Genomic DNA, 18,652 nt, shown 5'->3' with positions numbered 1-18,652 from the left:
GGCCCAAGTTATTTGGTTTACCATCCTTCCAGAAGCAATGCACTCTTTTCATCACTTCAAGTCCCTGCAACATTGGATCAAAAGCTGGAGCCAAGAACAAAGCAGCATCTCTTTTAAAAAAGAGAAAGGTATCCTTTTAGCTACAATGATTATGTGGCAAATATGGAAGTTTAGATGTCTAACTGTTTTTGAGGGGGAAAATTCTCATACCAACAGCATTATCATAAGCATTAGAAATTTCTGCACTAAGCATAACATTCTAGGTAGAGAGAATGATAATACTAGAAGACATCAGGCCAAAATAACTAAGAAAAAATGGGAAAAACCTCCCCAAAACTGGTTGAAGTTAAACTTTGATGCAACTTTTGACAAGCATTCTAAAACTTGTGGTATTGGTCTAATTCTAAGATACTGTGCAGGACAATTTCTGGAGGCCATGGTGAAAGTGATAAATGCTAGAGATGCTGAACAAGAGGAAGGACTAGCACTTCTAGAAGCAGTGGAGTGGATAAAGAGTAGAAGTTTGAGTAAAGTTATCATTGAAGGTGATTGTAAAACTGTCATTGAAGCTGTGACTTCAAATTTTGGTAACTTCAATTGGCAGGATCATAATCTCCTTTCGGATATTACTAGGATAGTAAAATCTATCAGTATTATTAGGTGTGTTTTCTTTCCTATGGCAGGTAATGAAGCGGCTGATGGCTTAGCCAAATATGCCAAGAAATATCAATGTAATCAAGTTTGGAATGAGAACCCACTAAGATGCATCCACTCAATTATTGAGTTGGATAAATCCGTGTAACTTTCTTTTCTAGTAATGAATTTGCTTTTATGATAAAAAAGAAAACATAATAAGTTATAAAAGACCAAGGTGATACTAGTTGAGCTATAAAAACACTAGCCATATTATTTGGGACACACAAAAACTATATCATGTAAAATTGATACAAAAACTCCATTTCAAAGTAAAATGATTTAAATTTAGTTTTTATTAATTTTTATAATCCCTATCCTACCCTTCACTATATATATCCTTATCGATCCATCTTCTCCACTCGTTTAATATTTAATTTCTTCTTTCTTCTCTCCACCACCACCAGCTGCTCCTCCGACCGCAGTACCACCACCAAGCCACTGTCACTTCAAGATCTGTCATGATCATATCGGCTCTTCCTCTAGCACCTCCTCCTCCTTCTCTCAGACCGTCGTACCCGTTATCAATTTCTGATCCTCCATCAACGCCAGATTCTCCTCCTCTTCGTCCTCCTTCCTCACCAGCGCCACTTACACCTTCTCCAACTCCAATACAATCAAATCTCACTTCTAAACTACCTCCACCATCACCGCCTCCAATTTTACGACCTTCAATTAGTTCTGGTATGATTGATTTTGGTTGATTTTTTAATTTATACTGATTTTGTTCGATTGGTATTTAATCTCTCAATGAAAATCTTAATTTGATCAGATCCAGTTTGTTTTTGAAAAATTTAGCGATTTTTCTTTTAAATTCTCAGAGATTGTTATCCCATCGATTGGATGGAATTTTGCTCCTAACAAATGATTTAGATCTTCTTACCATTAAATCGAATTGAAATTTCTGAAAGGATACAAAAGGGAAGGGTATCTCTTCCAAGGATAAATTTAGGGGGAACTCATTTGGAATGTGGCAGAAATGATTCGTAGAAATTGGGAGTTGGGTTTTATTATCGCAAACATAATCTGGGATCAGAAGATTATGAAGATAAAACACAAAACTGCAAGAGTAAAAAGGTGGAATTCAAGACGTTCAAGATGGTAAGAAGCTTATTTTCTTTAAATTTTGGAACTTTATGATTATGACCGACATGAAAATTTTACATTTGAGGTATAACTTGCTTAGTTCATTAACAAAATGTTAAAGTTCCGACACTTTTTTTTTTGTTAATAGATAACAAAATGTTGATTCGTTTTTTTCTTCTTAGGTTAAGCTTATCATGTTTGTGCACATGATTTGGTTTGTTTCTGTCCGTTTTTTGTGTTTCTTGATTAGTACCAATGATGGTTCTGAATATACTATGAGTTAACAGCTGTGGAGGCAACTTAGAATTGAGGTACCACTTACTGGGTAACAACGAAAAAAGGAAAGCAAAAAACAACATTCTTACCCGATAAGTTGATCCTGCTCACCAATTAAACTTTCACAAACGAGTTGAATTTAGTGCAGCTTCTGTCTCTTTAATGAGACTAAAGTATATTACATTGTTGTATGCTGCTACAGTTGTATTTCTTAGGCGTTAACTAATATACTTTTATTCAGGATATTTTGTTGGCCGTACGACAGCTCTTTTAGTGGCTCTTGTTTTGATTATAAATGCGAGAAAGCTTGTACATAAGGAAGGAAACATGTTTGCACTTTATAGACCTTTTCTCCCTTTCTTCTCCAATTCTTTCAATTATTCACTCTAACCTGTATCGTTTTTTTACTGTATAAGCTCCTTTATTGAATTCCTCATCCAGTTTTGTGAAATGCCTAATGCAGTTAGGTCTCCAAGTTCGTTAACAACGTGGTGGTTGGTGGTATTAGTGCTCTTTGTATGGCTGCACTTAATGAGTGCTTTGATTGCATCCAGCTAATACTGGATATTGCGCAAGCACTACGCATAATCGCATTACAGGTACAAAAATATACACTATCGCATTACAGGTACAAAATTATAAACACTATATAGCTAATTAGGACATATGCTTCAAAAGAAAGAAAAAAAAGCTAATTATATAGTTCATGAATTTAATAGGAATAGAAATCCAGGCCAATATATAATTCATGAATTTCGATTACAATGAATCATTTAATTATCATCTTGACTTTTATAATCTTTTCTAGGTACACAACAAGTCCACATATGTTCATTGGAGATACTGAAAATGAATTTGCACGAAACCAATTTTGATATCATCGGTTTTTTTCTTCGTTTTGCTGAAACCTATATTGGTTTCATCTAATTTTTGGTAATTTTTTTTTAATTTATGTCAATGAAACCAATCTTGTTTGGTCATATAATATTTTTTTCTTCTTCTGTTGAAACAGGTGGTGGTCGGCGACGGTGGGGCTGGTGGTCCGTAGCGGAGGTGGTAATCTTGGGATGGAAATATATACACCATCACAATAGTTTTTAGAAAACATTTTTAGCCCAGAAATTGTAGGAAAAGGAAAATTAAAACGCTCAAGAGGAAATTTATGATGAAACCAATTTCAGTTTCATCTAAATTTGGTGAAACCGATTTTGGTTTCATGTAACTTTTCCTTAATTTTTTTGAAATTTTTCGGTGAAACCAATATTGTTGGTGATAAATAGTATTTTATTGAAACAAGCATTTATTTCATCTGCGTCTGATCAATATTTTTTGAGGTTTTATTGACGAAACTAAACTTTTCTAAGTGATTTTTTTTGTTGAAACAATTTTGATTTCATCTGATTTGTTTTTTATTTTCTATGAAACCAGTTTTGATTTCATCAATATTTCATTAATGATACATAGATGGATTGTTTTCTGATGAAACCAAACAGTTTTTTGATGAAATCAGTTTTGGTTTCATCAAAATTTTAGTTACGCAAGTAATGATATTGGCAGTTGTGGTGCTACTGGGGTGGTAATGGCGGTGGTGTTGTTGACATCGGTGGTGGTTGGCGTTGGTGGTGGCTAGTGGTGGTTGGATTTGTTCGAAGCGGCGACGGTGGTGGTTTTATGAATATTTGGTGGTGGTGGGTGGTGGATGACGTTACCATAAGTTGCTGGTTGGTGGTGGCGGTGTTATGTGAGCTGGTCGACGGCATTGGCGGTGGTCCGCGATAATGGTGGTCGGCATTGGCGATGGTAGAGTCAATTCCTAACTTAAGCAGAAGTATGAGAAGAAGGTGTAGGAAGAGGACGCAGAGAAAAAATGCGGGGATACCTTAATGCTTTGGAATTTCCTTTTAGAAAGGAAGAAGATTATAGAGTCAATTCCTACCTTCTGGTCAACTGCGGTTGGTGTAATCTATCCTTCACCCATTATTCATTTTTTGTCTAAGATTTGGCTTCTTGGTCCCCAGTTTACATGTTAATTGTAGTGCCTTACTGACATGTATATGCCTGTTTGGCTTGCAATTTTATCATTTGCAGTTTCTGGGTTTACATTCGCTTCAAAACACTTGACTGAAGAAGACAAGAAGGTTTGACTATGATACGTGAACTGAAATTTATAACCCTATATGATTATGTTTCATGATATTCCCTTTAATACATGTGATGATTTCCCCGATTTATATATGTCGAGGGATTAGTTGTTGAAACCTGACATTCTAATCTGTGAATGTTTGACACTAACATTATGATTTCATCTTATTTTTATAATGAAACCAAAATCGGTCAAAATCGGTTTCATCTAATTTTTGGTCGGTGGTGGTGGACGGTTGTGGTGCTGGTGGCGGTGCGGCAGGTGGTGCTGGATTTGGTCGGTAGTGGTCAACGACGTTGGTTGATAGTGGTGTTGCTTTTTGGTGGCGGTGGCTGTCGCGGTGGCGAAATGGTGCTGCTGGTGCGGTGGTGGTGGTCGCGGTGGACGGCGGCAGTGGAGCGGTGGCGGTGGTGATGGTGGTGGTGACGGTCGGCGTTGGTGTGGCGGTGGTGGTGGTGGGGACGGTGGTGGGCGGCGGCGGTGGTGTGGCAGCGGTGGAGGTGCGGTGACGGTCGTCGGAGGTGGTGGCGGGGTGGTCCGAGGTGTGGTTGGCGGCGATGGTGGTCGGAGCTTTGGTTGGCGGCGATGGTGGTCAGTGGTGGGTGGCACGATGACGATGGTGGTGGAGGTGCAGTGTTGGTGGTTGGCGGCGATGGTGGTGGCACGATGTGTGCTGTTGGTGGTGGAAATTATAAAATTAAAGGTGGGGTTGATTTTTATTTTTGTTGGGATGATTTAAATTAAAAGGGTAATATAAATAATTTATGTTAAATGGGGTTTTTGTGAAAAATTTTTTTGTTGGAGTTTGTGTGCATGGATAGTGACACCTCTGGTGTTGTACCTGGCGGACTACGAAAATAAATAAATATGGGATCCTTAAAAAAAGCCTCGTGTGAATGGATCCTTAAAAAAAGCAACCATGTCTGGGAGGACCATATGGGAAACTAAAAACAGGAAAAGTGGGGAACACAAAAACTCAGGTTTGAATTTTCGTTTCCGAAAAGGAAAAAAACAAACATCGAAAACTTTCCCCGCGAGAAGCACGATACATTCCTTTTTTGGTTCCCCGAGCCGCCTGAGTAAACCCTAAAACCTCTTCCTTCCTTTCCACCTCTTCAACTCATATACGGACCCATGCAAGTACTCGCGAGAGTTTCCTCATTCAATCCCTTTTCCACATTCTTTTCTCATTCAGTTCCAGTTTGTACTAATCTCTATAACCCCCAAAAGTATTTCAAGAAGCGTAGTTTGAGGTGCCTCTATAAACCTTGATTGATATTATTCAAACAATAACAATCACATTACTCTTATAGGAACTTTTGGTCGATTACACTGATTTTCTTATTTCTTCTCAGCTGTTTGATGCCAGTTTCTCCAACTGTTCGAACAATGGCGCTTAAATTCGAGGTATAATCTCTGTTAAGAAATTAAATAGAGAATGTTAATACATTGATGCATATATCTTAGGTTTAATGTTAAGAGAATTTAGTAATTGGTCTCATGCACTAGATTATGAGAATGTTTTTAAATTACATTGTATGAAGCCATTTATTTGATTGTGTTTGTGCACATGATGTAACTGAAACATTATATTTTGGGGCACTCGATGGAAATTGATTGTTAGTTTTCATCTATGAGCTACATATTGATGAGTAATGGGTGCATCAAGTTTGTTTTTATTGCTCATTTGATTGTTTTTCTGTGCATGACATATGAATTTCTTACATGAAGGTTTTGGGTCGGTGTAATCGTGCTCGTGCATCCAAACTTACGCTTCCACACTTTGAGTGTCAGACGCCTCTATTTATGCCTGTTGGAACACAAGGTTAGTTTTTGAATTATTGGGTTGCAATTATTAAATTCTGGTATTTTCTGATATGCAAACATATGGTTGCTTGGAACGGAGCAGCACTAGTAACCATCAACAACTAAGTAAGACGGGTAATAGAATTTGTCATGCCTAATCAGTTTATCAACAAATCAAAAGCAGCACCATGACTCATAGCTACTGGCAGTAGGACTAGTATCCTTTTATAAATATCTTACTCTTAGCCCCTTTCAGGATCTGTACTTCAGTTTAGTAAAATAGTTCACTAGAAAATTTGGTTATTTTTTCTCTGCTCCGCATCTCCTTATTTATATTTGGAAATGTGTGGAGGCTATGATTAATGAAATGGCAGGTCATCATATAAATTTGTAATCTTTCACATGAATTCAATGGTCAGATAAATTTGGAGTATAAGATTAGCTGCTATATGATTTAGTTGAGATGGTTGGTCATTTTAGTTTCTTAGTGGAAACACCTGGTTGTCAATGTATAGTTATTCAACAAAGTTACTTGTTAACAGGCACAATAAAGGGTTTAACGACTAGCCAACTCGAAGATATCGGCTGTCATATAATACTTGGAAATACCTACCATTTGGAACTTCGTCCTGGTTCAGAGTTGATTGATGAACTTGGAGGCCTGCACAATTTTATGAACTGGCCAAGAGCACTACTTACGGACTCCGGTGGCTTTCAAATGGTTAGTTAGCATTGTTTGTTTACTTTCTGTGCTCCTTGACTTTCATGAATTATCATCCATTTCTTCTTAGTAATCTTTAGTCGTCATCTCGTTAGCGGTCTACTAGAAGTAGTTACTGTAGTATTTTTTTTCTTCAATAAAACCATTGTTTCCCTCCTCGTATGGTTCTCCTAAATATATTATAGTTCATTTTCTCGATCACCTATACACAGAAAAAAGCCTGAGCCCGTAAGTTGTTATTGATCCCAATGAGGTAATCACAAACAGAGTCTCTTTTGACTATGGATGACCCTTCTAGAATTCTTTGGTACGAAAGCAGAATTTATTTTTAGATTATCAAAATTTCCACTGAATGCTTCTGTATGCCCATCCAGGTCTCTCTGTTGCATTTAGCTGACATCACTGAGAAGGGTGTGACGTTTCAGGTTTGTTTAGCTCAGTTCTGTTTTAATTTTTGATTTGATTCAATTTATATCAGTCAGTTGGTTTATAATTCCCACACATAGTTTTAAGTTTTAACCATTGAATGCTGTAAAACTTTACCCAAGTACAGAAGGTATTTCACTATTTTGTGTACCGCCATAGACACGAATCATCAGCAACAGGATTCTAGAAAGAAATGATCGTCAGCAACAGGATTCTACAAAGAAATGAACATGTAACACAAAATATTCCTACTCACTGCTACACATGTGGTGTTGAGATTATTAGTCCCACATTGTCCGGGCAATCTAAATCCTGCGGTTTATAATCTTTTGAGCCTCTCCACTCATTGCCAATTGGTTTTGAGTTGGATGCCCGCAGACTTTAATATGGTATCAGAGCAGGCTGTTTGTGTCGAGTCAGTTGACCTCACCTTTATTCAGCTCATTGCCAATCGGTCATAACATGCACTTTAATCTTTTGACCTCACCTTTATGACCTCACTTTAATATGGTCATAACATTGCCAATTGGTATCAGAGCAGGCTGTTTGTGTCGAGTCAGGCTGTTTAAATCCTACAGTTTATAATCCTTTGGGCCTCTCCACTCATTGCCAATCGGTTTTGAGTTGGATGCCCGCAGACTTTAATATGTGGCATGTGCGTGGAATTAGGGAATGTGCTCTTAAATGCTTTAGTCATCCACCTTCTCAAGTGTCTCTGATATGTTGATGTAAAATGAGCCCTTCAGTTTTGATTTTCTTATTTATGGGTCGAATTTTGATTTTCTTATTTATGGGTCAAAAGAGGCCTATCTTGCTTAATTTTAGTAGTAGCACGGATATAATAGTAGCTACCACTGTTCTGTTCATATTTGTAACTCCTGGTTCATTTCTCTTATCTTCAGTCACCTGTCGATGGAAAGCCAATGCTCTTAACACCTGAAGAATCAATACAAATCCAAGTGGGTTTTCTTGTGCTCTAACTTTGAATCATCTCCCTATCTTTGTTATTGTTATTCTGTAGCTGCACTGTTTCACTTAGAATTCAAAGATGCATGTTATGCTAGGCCCTTCATTATCGGAGCCTTATCATAGGTTTTGGGGAACACATTATAACTCGTGGATGGTAAACTAGTGAATGTTGGATCTGGGACTCTCTCTATTAGTGGGAATAGCTGCCTTGGTTCCTACTTTTAGGATAATTAATTCTTATTGAGTAGCTGATCTCTGACATAAAGAAATATATTGACTTAGCAATGCAATTAAGCTTCTTCTGTGATCTGTTATGTTCTTAGCTGCTTCCTCCAAATGTATAACTTTTATCTCTTATTCCAACAATTTCTACAGAATAGAATTGGAGCAGATATCATTATGGCCCTTGACGATGTTGTCAAAACCACTGTTACTGGTCCACGAGTTGAAGAAGCTATGTATCGCACCATACGTTGGATAGACAGATGTATAGCTGGTAAGCAGTCAAATAGGAATCTTTTTTACCTCTGTTTGATGCCATGTTGAGGTGGAGAATTTAATTATTTTATTTCATACCAAGTCTTTATATTCCAGGGTTTTTTTTTTGTCTCTTATTGCCTTTGTTCCTGCTGTATTTCTTAAGTCATTTCTCTCCTGCAGCAATTGCTTATTATTAACGTAACAGCTATGTACTCATTTAGAGATACTGCAGCTAATTAGATCCCTTGTTCACCTCCTCTAGTGAAAGATTCTTCATTTATTTTTCTTATTCCCCGTTCATCAACAATCAATATTGAATATTGATACTTGTGTTGGCAAGACGCATACCAATTTTAATTCATTTATTAATAACAGCTCACAGGAGACCAGATGAGCAAAATTTGTTTGGTATAGTACAAGGAGGTTTGGATCCAGATCTCAGGTGACATAGACAATAGTTCTTTGCTTTTTCTAGAATTTCTTGTGAATGTCTCTCTGTTGTACACAAGCACACATGGAGAATTCTTTTGTTCAATCTGTAACTTCAAATTGCTGTTTTTTTCTAGGGATATATGCGTTAAAGAACTGGTCAAGCGCAATTTACCTGGGTATGTCATACTACATTACTACTCTTGCAATGGTTACCAATGGATGTACAAACCTATTTCCACCTGTGTGAGCAATCGACATAACAATGAGACTACTCAAAGATGTATTAAAGGCTTGGTGGTTAATATAATTTGTACCCATTCAATCTGCCTGACGTACTTCGGAAACACAGACACCATGATACTCAGTTCTTGTACACCTCACCTGATAAGGGCGCTCAGTTTTATTCTCATACCTCACACCTGCCCTGTCCCCAATGCTGCTATTCTTTCAATTGGCGCTTCAGAATTCTATTCCATATGTGAATTATTCATGAAAAATGCAGACCAAGTTTGTAATCAACAACCCCATCTATCAAGGGACTTCATTCTGTTGGCAACTTAGTTTTTTCTCTGTTTAACCATATAGTTTAAACCAATGATATTGCGTAGTATGGCAGGAATCGCAGGATCTAGGTCGCATACTAGTCAATTGCCTGTTATGTGGGAGTCTGTTGCTTCAAGTTACTTTTGAAACATATGTGTACACAACTACCCAAAATTGATTGGCTGTGCAGTGCTTCCCTTGAAACTTCAATTTGCAAATGTCCCATCAATTAAAAGACTCGAGCAAGTTAATTAACTTAGTTTACTTTTGTGATAGCTATGCTATTGGTGGTCTTTCAGGCGGCGAAGAAAAAGATTCATTTTGGCGTGTTGTGGCTCAGTGCACTGCAGCTTTGCCCGATGATAAACCCCGATATGTTATGGTAAAAAATGAGTATATGTTCCATATGTGAAGGACATGCACCAATAGGATTGTTCGAGTGATTCATAACTTTCTACCTTTGTTACCCAGCTATGTTGAGACTTCTTAATCTATTCTATATGCATATTATTTTCAGGGTGTTGGATATCCTCTTGATATTGTTGTGTGCAGCGCATTAGGTGCCGACATGTTTGACTGTGTATATCCAACGCGTACGGCTCGTTTTGGAACAGCTCTTGTACCCGAGGTAGGTATTTTAACATTCATGTTGAGGAATAAAACTACGAATTCTCCCTTTTTAAGTATGTGTATGCGTATGTCAATTGTATACAAGTATGATGAAAGAGTTGCACATGCTAGGCTGATGTCGAAATGGTGATAGATTCTGATCAAGATACTAGATGTTGTCGAAATGAACATAAATACTCCATCTTTCCCTTGATCTACCCAAAATTTAGTATATGATGTAGGTTTGGGATATTTACACCAAAATAATCGAGACACCTCTTCTTTGCTGAAAGAATCACCTGCTCCTTTAAATCTGTTGCATCTTCATGTCCTCATACACCTCAACAAAATGGCATGGGAGAGAGGAATATTAGGCATATTACAGAGGTTGTCAACACCATCTTACTTCAAGCTTGCTTACCTACGCAGTTCTGGTTTGATTCATTCCTTACATCAACAGAACTCCTTCCAAGCTGCTTCAGTTTATAACTCCATTTAATATGAACGACTAGAGGATCCGCCATCAGTTTTTGGTGACTAGTTTTAGTATAGTAATTGTTCTTGTTGAGACCAGAAGAAGAAGAGGATCTGCCATCACTATGTAATGGTGTGGGTTCCATGATTGTCTTCTTTGTTTTTCAACTAAGCTCAACCAAGTCTTTTAAGGCATTTCTGTGTGTTTTTCGAAAAGATGGAGATGTGAATACTGGTGTAGTTAATAAGCAAAGATGATGGGTCGAGTATAGTTGGTGATTTTCTGCTGCAATCTGATTTCTGTTGATATTTTATTTTGTCCTACTTTCTTGACTTAAAACCATGAGGAGATATTATCAATAGTAAATGTTATATACATGATAGGTTATCAATTATTGAGAATGAGATTGAACAAAAGTCGTTAAAATGTAACTCCATGTCCATCAACTTGTACTTCCAAGTGACATTTCTTTCTCAATTAAACTTCTTGTCACAGGGGTTGCTTAAATTAAAGCACAAAGTAATGGCCAGTGATATGCGTCCCATCGATCCAGAATGCACCTGTATGGTATGGTTCCATCTTCTTTGACAACTGAAGTGTTAATAACTTAATGTTTGCATATTTCAGCTCTACTGTGTTATCATTGTAGGTCTGCAAGAAGTATACAAGAGCTTATATTCATTCTCTTGTTACAAAAGATGCTATGGGATCTCAGCTTGTATCATATCACAATTTGTCTTACATGATGAGGGTAAAAATCACTTAGCTTAATTACTACTGGTGCCATGATCTTTGGTATTTTATTCTAAATTCTAACTCGTTGAATGCTTTGGGTGACAGCTTAGCAGGGACCTACACATGTCCATAATTAAAGGATGCTTCCCAGAGTGTGTACTCAAACCATCTGATTTTATTTGATTAGAGTTTTATATCTTTCCCGTGACTGATAGTCTTCCTTATTTTGGTTTTGCAATTCATGCAGGTTTGTTTGTGGCTTTCTGAAGAAGATGGTATTCCTCTCACTCAAATGTGTTTTAGCTGCATCTGGTTTCGTTTTACTTTTACTTTTTCTCGTCTTTTTTTTATTACCGTTCAAATTGATGACTAGATGTGTCATAACTAGTCAGGGTAGTTTCTTTTAACACGTGGATACACACATGATAACCATTCATGCTTTCTTCCTAGAATAACATCATTCTAGTTTCAAGTCCCAGCTGAAGTTGGTTTCAACTCAAGTTTTCGCGCCACCATTTTTTGCTTCAAACAAAGCGAACTGTAAGTTTCCTTCCCCTTTGATGTATTATCTGACCCAATTATTTTCTAACTCTTGCAGTTCCCCAAAGGTGATATTCCAGAATGGGTCTGCGATGCTATGGAGGTTGCCTGTATCGACATCTCTACTTGCTGTTTTCCGTCCAAGGATTAAGTCTACACAGATACAAGTAATACTACCAGTATACAAACAGAATGTTTGGCCTCACAACTGATGTTCATTTGGTCGACAGAAAGAAGAAAATAGTCATCAATTAGAATTAGCTACAGGGCAGCATCAATTTTGTTCCACAGCTGCTGCTTGAATAGCACAACTATACACTCCTATTAGAAATTTTGTGAATACATGAAGGCTCTCTAATTTTGTACCTAGTATGTTGTTTAAACCAGGATAGGCTTAGTTAGGGCATGTCTTATATTTCTGAATTTGTGAGAACATACTAACGCACACTTAGTGTTCCCACAAAGAGGATAGGACAATTTAAAATTCCCACAAAAGAGGAATGGACAATGGAATCATCTCATTTCTTGTACCACAACTCCTATTCTTGAGTGCTATGATTCGTGATCTTTACTTGAGAAGACCGTTGAGATGGCTAGCTCAAAGTTTTGGGATCATATTCGTGATCATTTCTATCACCCGCTTTTGTCATTCTTACTACCACTTTTTTCGTGTTACAAATTATATCCTGGTTTAAGTCAAAATCATTTTACGGATGCCACTTTTATTTTGTTGCTGACGGAAGGAAAATTATATTAAGGCTTAATGGCGCGTCTGAAAAGTGAGAAAGGGATTCTATCCCAGAATCCTACTACTAAAGAATATAGAGAGGGAATCCCAAATCTGCCACCTCCCCATGGGTTTTGAATTCTCCTACTTTTTGAGAATCCTAATCCGCTCCAAACATAGGAGTATTTCCAGAAAACTGATTCCATTCCCCAACCAAACACGCTAAAGGTCATCAAAGAGATGAAAAGAGAGAACACACAGAATAGAATTTGCTGAAGGTCATCGAAGAGATGGAAATGCCAACAACAGCGTCTCAGTTATAGAAATGCAAGATAGGCCCATATATTGTGCTTGTCAGTGTTTGCAAAAACCCATTGAAAACCAACGCTATCTAGAAAATAATGCCAAAGATCCTGATTTCAGTGCAGTGTAAAAATAAGTAGCTCTGAGTTTCCTGTTCTGTATTTACAGAAAAGACTCGTACTATTCTGTGCTTCCCAGCTCTGAGCAGGAAATCTAAAGTAGGTGCACCATTGTGGCAAAGTGTCCAGACCAGAAGAAAAAAACACTTCTAGAGAGGTGCACCATTGTGGTTTTCAAGAGAAAAGTTAATTATTTGTTGATTCAAGTAAAATCAAGCAATTGAGAAACTGCAAATATCCAATAAAATGTCAAGCACCACCTAGTTACAGAATTCACAGAATCAGCAAATTGCAACATCTTTCCTTTTAATCATCAAGAAGTAAACTATTTATTCACACACTACTACATAAAGAGATTGGAGTGATCCATTAAACACCAGCATATTCAGCTTTAAAATTAGAGAGATTTCCAATAATTGTAACAGATCAGAGATTGAGCAATTGCAAAGAAATAAGCAAGCTTCCATTAATGGCAAACATCTCTTCAATAATTTACAATATCATCAGTGAAAAGAATTTCTTTTAGAAGGAAAAAGAATCAATGCAGTGGATTAGTAATCTCAGATATTCATAATTAAATGAAACGACGGCAACTTATTTGAGCACAAATATTTGTCTGATACCGCTTACCTGCCGTATAAGTACTATAGTTTGATTCATCTCACTGGAAAAATACGCAGCTGGGGCTTCCTTAGATCACGAGTTGAAGCACATTATCCTTGTCAGATTTATCAGAAGAGGTTACTGCTCAGTACCACTAATGAGATTGTTAAGCCGACCGTTAAATTCAAAGTTGTATACATGGCCCATTTTTTTCCGTTTTGTCTCCAAATATCTCTGGTAATTGGGGTCAACAACGGAACTCTGCCCACAAGGGCCACAACTGACAAACCATAACCTTTAAGCCCAACATACTTAGTTGGATTATTCGTCATCAACTTCATTGAGTGTACACCAACATCTCGTAATATCTGCAAATAATTAAAGGTATAAATGCAAATGCCTTAACTTATTAATCTTGCAAAGCAAATGAATTGTTGGAAGATATTTCTATCTCTATTGCAAAAACAAGGAAGAAAGACTGGCGCTTTCATGTAACGGTTACTTCATTAACGTGTTGGGAATAGTAGATGCTTTTGCGAAACAATACTCCATTAACTGAGTTGGGAATATCATTTAGGCCTTGTTGTGAAGTATGATATTTCATATTTCACATCAAATTTCTCAAGGCCTTTAATTTCCCAATTTATTTTTTAGAAACGCTTTACTTATTCGATCACTTTCTAGATGTCAGATTTTGTGGCTTCTCCAAATTTGTTTCAAGATAATAATGCCTATCCCAAGTTTCCCTTTTTTCGCTTCGCTTTTTCTATATTCTGGCTCTCATATTGTCATATATAATTTCTCGCCAACTTAGCTAGCTTAATCAAAGTTTGAACAAAACAAGTACCTGCGCGCCAATGCCGTATTCTCGTCCTCATTTGCCTCTACTGTGTCCCGCCCATCATCCTGCAAGTTGTACGCACGAAGCTTGTGGCCAAGACCAATTCCCCTTCCTTGGTGTCCACGGAGATACACCAACACACCCTTTCCAGCTGCCTCAATTTGCTTCATGGCAAGTGCAAGACAGTCACATCTTGCCGACCCAAATATGTCTCCTGTAAGGCACTCGGAGTGTACCCTCACAAGAATGTTTTCACCATCCCCAATATCACCCTGTTTACAACACACAACATTTTGTAACAGCTTCATCTAAATTTCCAAGTCATGCTAGATGACAACTTAATTGACATATTGACATGACATGCATTTCTAGAAGTTTGAACAACATGGTTCAATAATTTTGATAGAATGTTCTGTTTTAGGATCTATGGAGTACAGTTTTGTTGTCTAACGTGACACGTCAGGATGGGGGTCACAAAATTATACTGGTCTTGGTAGCTAGAATGTAACAATTTCAGTTTGTATCATTACGCTCAATGTAGCTCATGTGAACTCTCAGAATGAATGAAGTGTCCCGGTCTCCCATTAACTAGAGAGAAGATGAGATTGTTGTTACTCATCAACACATTGACTTTACCAGGAGGACACACTTTTTACCTTTCTTAATGAATGTCACAACCACAATTTCATTACAAACACGTCTCATCTTGGGCCAACTTACTTGCTTATAATTTTTCAACTATCCTGATATATTTGTTTCTTTCGGAGGGAAAAAAAAGTTCTACTTCAAGGGGATAAACAATAGACCCTTCACAGACAAGAACACCTAATAATAAGGATATGTGACTCCTCCTACCATTATCTTTAGGCTTCATTGTGATGAAAAAAATCAAACAAACAGAAAATACAAATAAATAAAAGTACCAAAGCAGAGTTCTGAAATTCAAGATTTCGCTTACTTTCACCATGGCTATATGCTCAATTCCATCTAGCATTGACTTGTAACAGTAGGTCCCCACATGGTGGGTATACGTGCCACAGAGGACCGCTCGACCAGTTTATCTGATTTCCTTCTATATCTATAAAATTTCACAAGAATTATAAATCTCAGCAAAACTGGTTTAGGAGTCAAATTTGAAGACTAAAGACACTTGCCAAATGCCTACGAGAATGACACAAATACCACTGATATTCCAAGAGTGATCAATTAAACACATGAGACTCTTTACCGGATTAAATCAGCAATCGAAATAATTTTCAGCTGGGAAAATTCACGAAGCTTTGGCAATCTTGCCATGGAACCATCGTCATCAACGATCTCACAGAGAACCGCAACAGGGTCAAACCCGGCCAAGACTGCAAGATCAACAGATGCTTCTGTGTGCACATATTTCATCATCAAACACGTGTATATAGGAAGATACGTGGAGAGCATTCGGACAAAGTCATCAAAGCATGATGACACACGCCCATAGCCAAGAAGCTCATCCCGTCAACGTGGGATCTTCGCCCGAACAATCTAAGGGCAGAAGTTAAAAGATGTACCAGTAACACGATGTACTGCAGAGCACCAAAATACTCCCAAAGAGTTACTTTATCTCATCCCCAAAAGAAGCCAAGATCAACGGTGGAGAGAAGGTGTACTGACATGGACGTGACAGGGGCAGAAGACACTTGCCTGACACGAGCAGGCGCCTCAACTACCCGCATTAAACACTCTGAGCAGCATACGTGTCGATCAACCCGTGGAACGAACGAGGATGACTCTGCGTGATGAAGTAATGAACGAAGACCCCCGCGTGATGGACACAAAACACAAGAAGATAATGTTCCAACGGTCCTCAGCAATGGGTCCCACACTCTAACCTTATAAATACCCCCTCTCTACCAAGAGTGAGGGGATCGGAAAAATCAGGAAGAGAAGGAGAGAGAGATTACGAGTGTAAGTTAGCCCTTTATAATACACAGACCTATGTAAACCCCAAAGTCACTCGACTATCTTTGTAACCATCAAGTACATAGTGAAACAACAACCCCGTGGATGTAGGCCTAAGTGCTGAACCACGTAAATCCCAGTCTTATTTACATTTCAGCACTTTATTTTCTGCCTAGCGCTCCATGAGTTTTACTTTTATGCTTCGTTTTCTTTATCTTCCCCTGCGTAAACGCCACTCGCGATGTTCTTAGATGAGGCTATGATAAACCCGAAGGTTTTGGGCCAAGGAATCAATACCATTGTATTATCAGCGCGAGTCTGTACCTAGGGTGCGAACATTGTTTGTGAACATTTAGACCCCTTCGTGATTTACGTGTTCACAGCTTTAGTATGCCCTGCTCTTTTGAGAACACCTCCATCCCTATACCTCAAAGGGAAAATATGCCCTGGACGGTTCAAATCCTCGGGTTTAGAATCTCTTGATGCAAGAGTCAAGATTGTCTTTGCTCTATCTTGAGCAGACACCCCCGTGGTTGTACCATGTTTTGCATCCTAAAACCCCCCTTTATAATCAATATGAGATTGAAAGATAATAATTTTAGAAGAATAGAAGATTAAACACATAAACAATTGAAGCAAGAAAAGTCACAGCAAAACAATATATAAATGCAACACAAATTTTGGGTGATTCACCCAAATCGAGGATTAAATCTAGGATCATGTTTGCAGAGATTGCAATGGCTTGGAATATAGATGACAATTAAGGGTTTCTCCTTACCTTGCACCACTTTTTGCAAGGAGAAGATAGTACGTAGCTTGTATATGGATTGTAGAGGAATTTAACAAATTACTTTTAGTTGAATTAAGAAGGAAAATAACATACCACTGTTACTGTGAATGCCGTACAAAGTTTCTCCTCGTTCTCCTTTGTCTGGACCATTAAAGGTAGCTGTAACCTATCCAAGTATTCTCCTTGCATGATGACACACACAATTCCAGTTCCATGCTTTACAATAAACGCCATGGTTTCAGGAGTTGCTAATTCTGCTGCCATTATTAGATCTCCTTCATTTTTTCTGTCTTCGTCATCCACAACAATGACCATCTGCAATATAGACCCAAAGGAAGAATTGAATTAAACAACAGACAGCTTGATCATGCTACATCATACCCAGTTCCGAGCTGTGGATACAACTTTCACTAATTTTGGATAAGAGTGAGAGAGAGAGCCAAGGAGAGAACAAACCTTGCCTTGACGAATATCTTCAATGGCCTCATCAACGGAAGCGAATCCACCCGTTGGCGTATCCCAATCAGGCTCATCCTTGTCCATAAAGAAATCATCAGTTGTAAGAATCATATCTGCTGCCAGTGTCTCAAATGCACCTGATAATTTAGCATGTTCATCCCCCGAAACAACTGCAACTCTAAGTCTACTGCCACCTTCGCGTGAATTACTCAATCTAATCATGGAAAAACTTGACGTGTTTGCATTTGCTCCAAACGAGTTATCGCATCTTAGCCCATTGAACCAGTTAAAATATTTCTTCCCTCTTCATAACACAAAAAAAAAGGTAGTCAGATCAGTCCGCACGTTATCAATTAAAACATCCATAAAAATCTACAAATATGTTGCTGCCAGCAGAATGCTCTTCATAAGTAAACACACCAAAACATGTGGGAAATTAGAACCAGTTATCGGATGTTAATCAATCCGTTGGTTATTCTTATTCCATAAAATCATATAAATAGAGTTACAGGAAAATCTGGGAGACTTTATTGCATATCGTATATTCTCCCAGATAAATAAGGTAACAGAAATATATTGTCTATTACACCCCCTTAGTCATAACGGGAGAGGAGCACACGTTAAGACTAGAACGAAAACGAACAAACAATACTCGAGGAAGGCCCTTGGTGAAGATGTCTGCATATTGACTGTCAGAAGGAACGTGCAAAACATGAATCTCACCGATACGTACACGCTCTCGTACAAAATGAATATCAATCTCCACATGTTTAGTGCGTTGGTGCTGGACAGGATCCCCTGACATGTAAATAGCACTAGTGTTATCACAGTAGACAATTGTGGCACGACGTAGAGGGATGTGGAGCTCGAGAAGTAAGTTGCGTAACCAAGTAGTTTCAGCAACGGTATTGGCAACTCCTCGGTATTCGGCTTCCGCACTA

The 18,652-nt window shown here is 38.0% G+C and overlaps 3 protein-coding genes and 1 pseudogene across 5 annotated transcripts; 3 read left to right on the top strand and 1 right to left on the bottom strand.

Annotated features, from left to right (window-relative positions):
- Positions 1-145: 145 nt before the first annotated feature.
- On the top strand, positions 146-802 carry LOC113360273. Its single transcript, XM_026603799.1, has 2 exons — positions 146-587; positions 684-802. The coding sequence occupies exons 1-2, from the start codon at positions 146-148 to the stop codon at positions 800-802; spliced, it is 561 nt and encodes a 186-aa protein (XP_026459584.1).
- A 261-nt stretch (positions 803-1,063) lies between these two features.
- LOC113357897 (queuine tRNA-ribosyltransferase catalytic subunit 1-like) lies at positions 1,064-12,466 on the top strand. 3 transcript variants are annotated; one of them, XM_026601387.1, is made up of 16 exons: positions 1,064-1,377; positions 5,554-5,605; positions 5,930-6,023; positions 6,547-6,725; positions 7,100-7,150; positions 8,054-8,110; positions 8,496-8,616; positions 8,976-9,042; positions 9,167-9,208; positions 9,852-9,957; positions 10,093-10,203; positions 11,155-11,226; positions 11,309-11,410; positions 11,500-11,546; positions 11,642-11,669; positions 11,993-12,464. In XM_026601387.1, the coding sequence occupies exons 2-16, from the start codon at positions 5,561-5,563 to the stop codon at positions 12,083-12,085; spliced, it is 1,215 nt and encodes a 404-aa protein (XP_026457172.1). In that variant the 5' UTR covers positions 1,064-1,377; positions 5,554-5,560; the 3' UTR covers positions 12,086-12,464. The 3 variants fall into 3 exon arrangements, with proteins under 3 accessions (XP_026457172.1, XP_026457173.1, XP_026457171.1); XM_026601388.1 differs by lacking the exon at positions 1,064-1,377 and adding an exon at positions 4,675-4,901; XM_026601386.1 differs by lacking the exon at positions 1,064-1,377 and adding an exon at positions 5,238-5,451 and having other exon boundaries at positions 11,993-12,466.
- LOC113360272 (CASP-like protein 4A1) lies at positions 1,155-4,199 on the top strand. Its single transcript, XM_026603798.1, has 4 exons — positions 1,155-1,377; positions 2,297-2,364; positions 2,523-2,654; positions 4,092-4,199. Exons 1-4 carry the CDS (start codon positions 1,155-1,157, stop codon positions 4,197-4,199), a joined length of 531 nt encoding a protein of 176 aa, XP_026459583.1.
- Positions 12,467-13,741: 1,275 nt separating the features above from the next.
- Positions 13,742-18,009, bottom strand: LOC113361840 (annotated as a pseudogene).
- Positions 18,010-18,652: the final 643 nt, after the last annotated feature.

Source organism: Papaver somniferum, chromosome 3 (genome assembly GCF_003573695.1).
Source record: "Papaver somniferum cultivar HN1 chromosome 3, ASM357369v1, whole genome shotgun sequence".
Lineage (NCBI taxonomy): Eukaryota > Viridiplantae > Streptophyta > Magnoliopsida > Ranunculales > Papaveraceae > Papaver > Papaver somniferum.
This window is presented reverse-complemented; position numbering and strand designations above follow the sequence as displayed.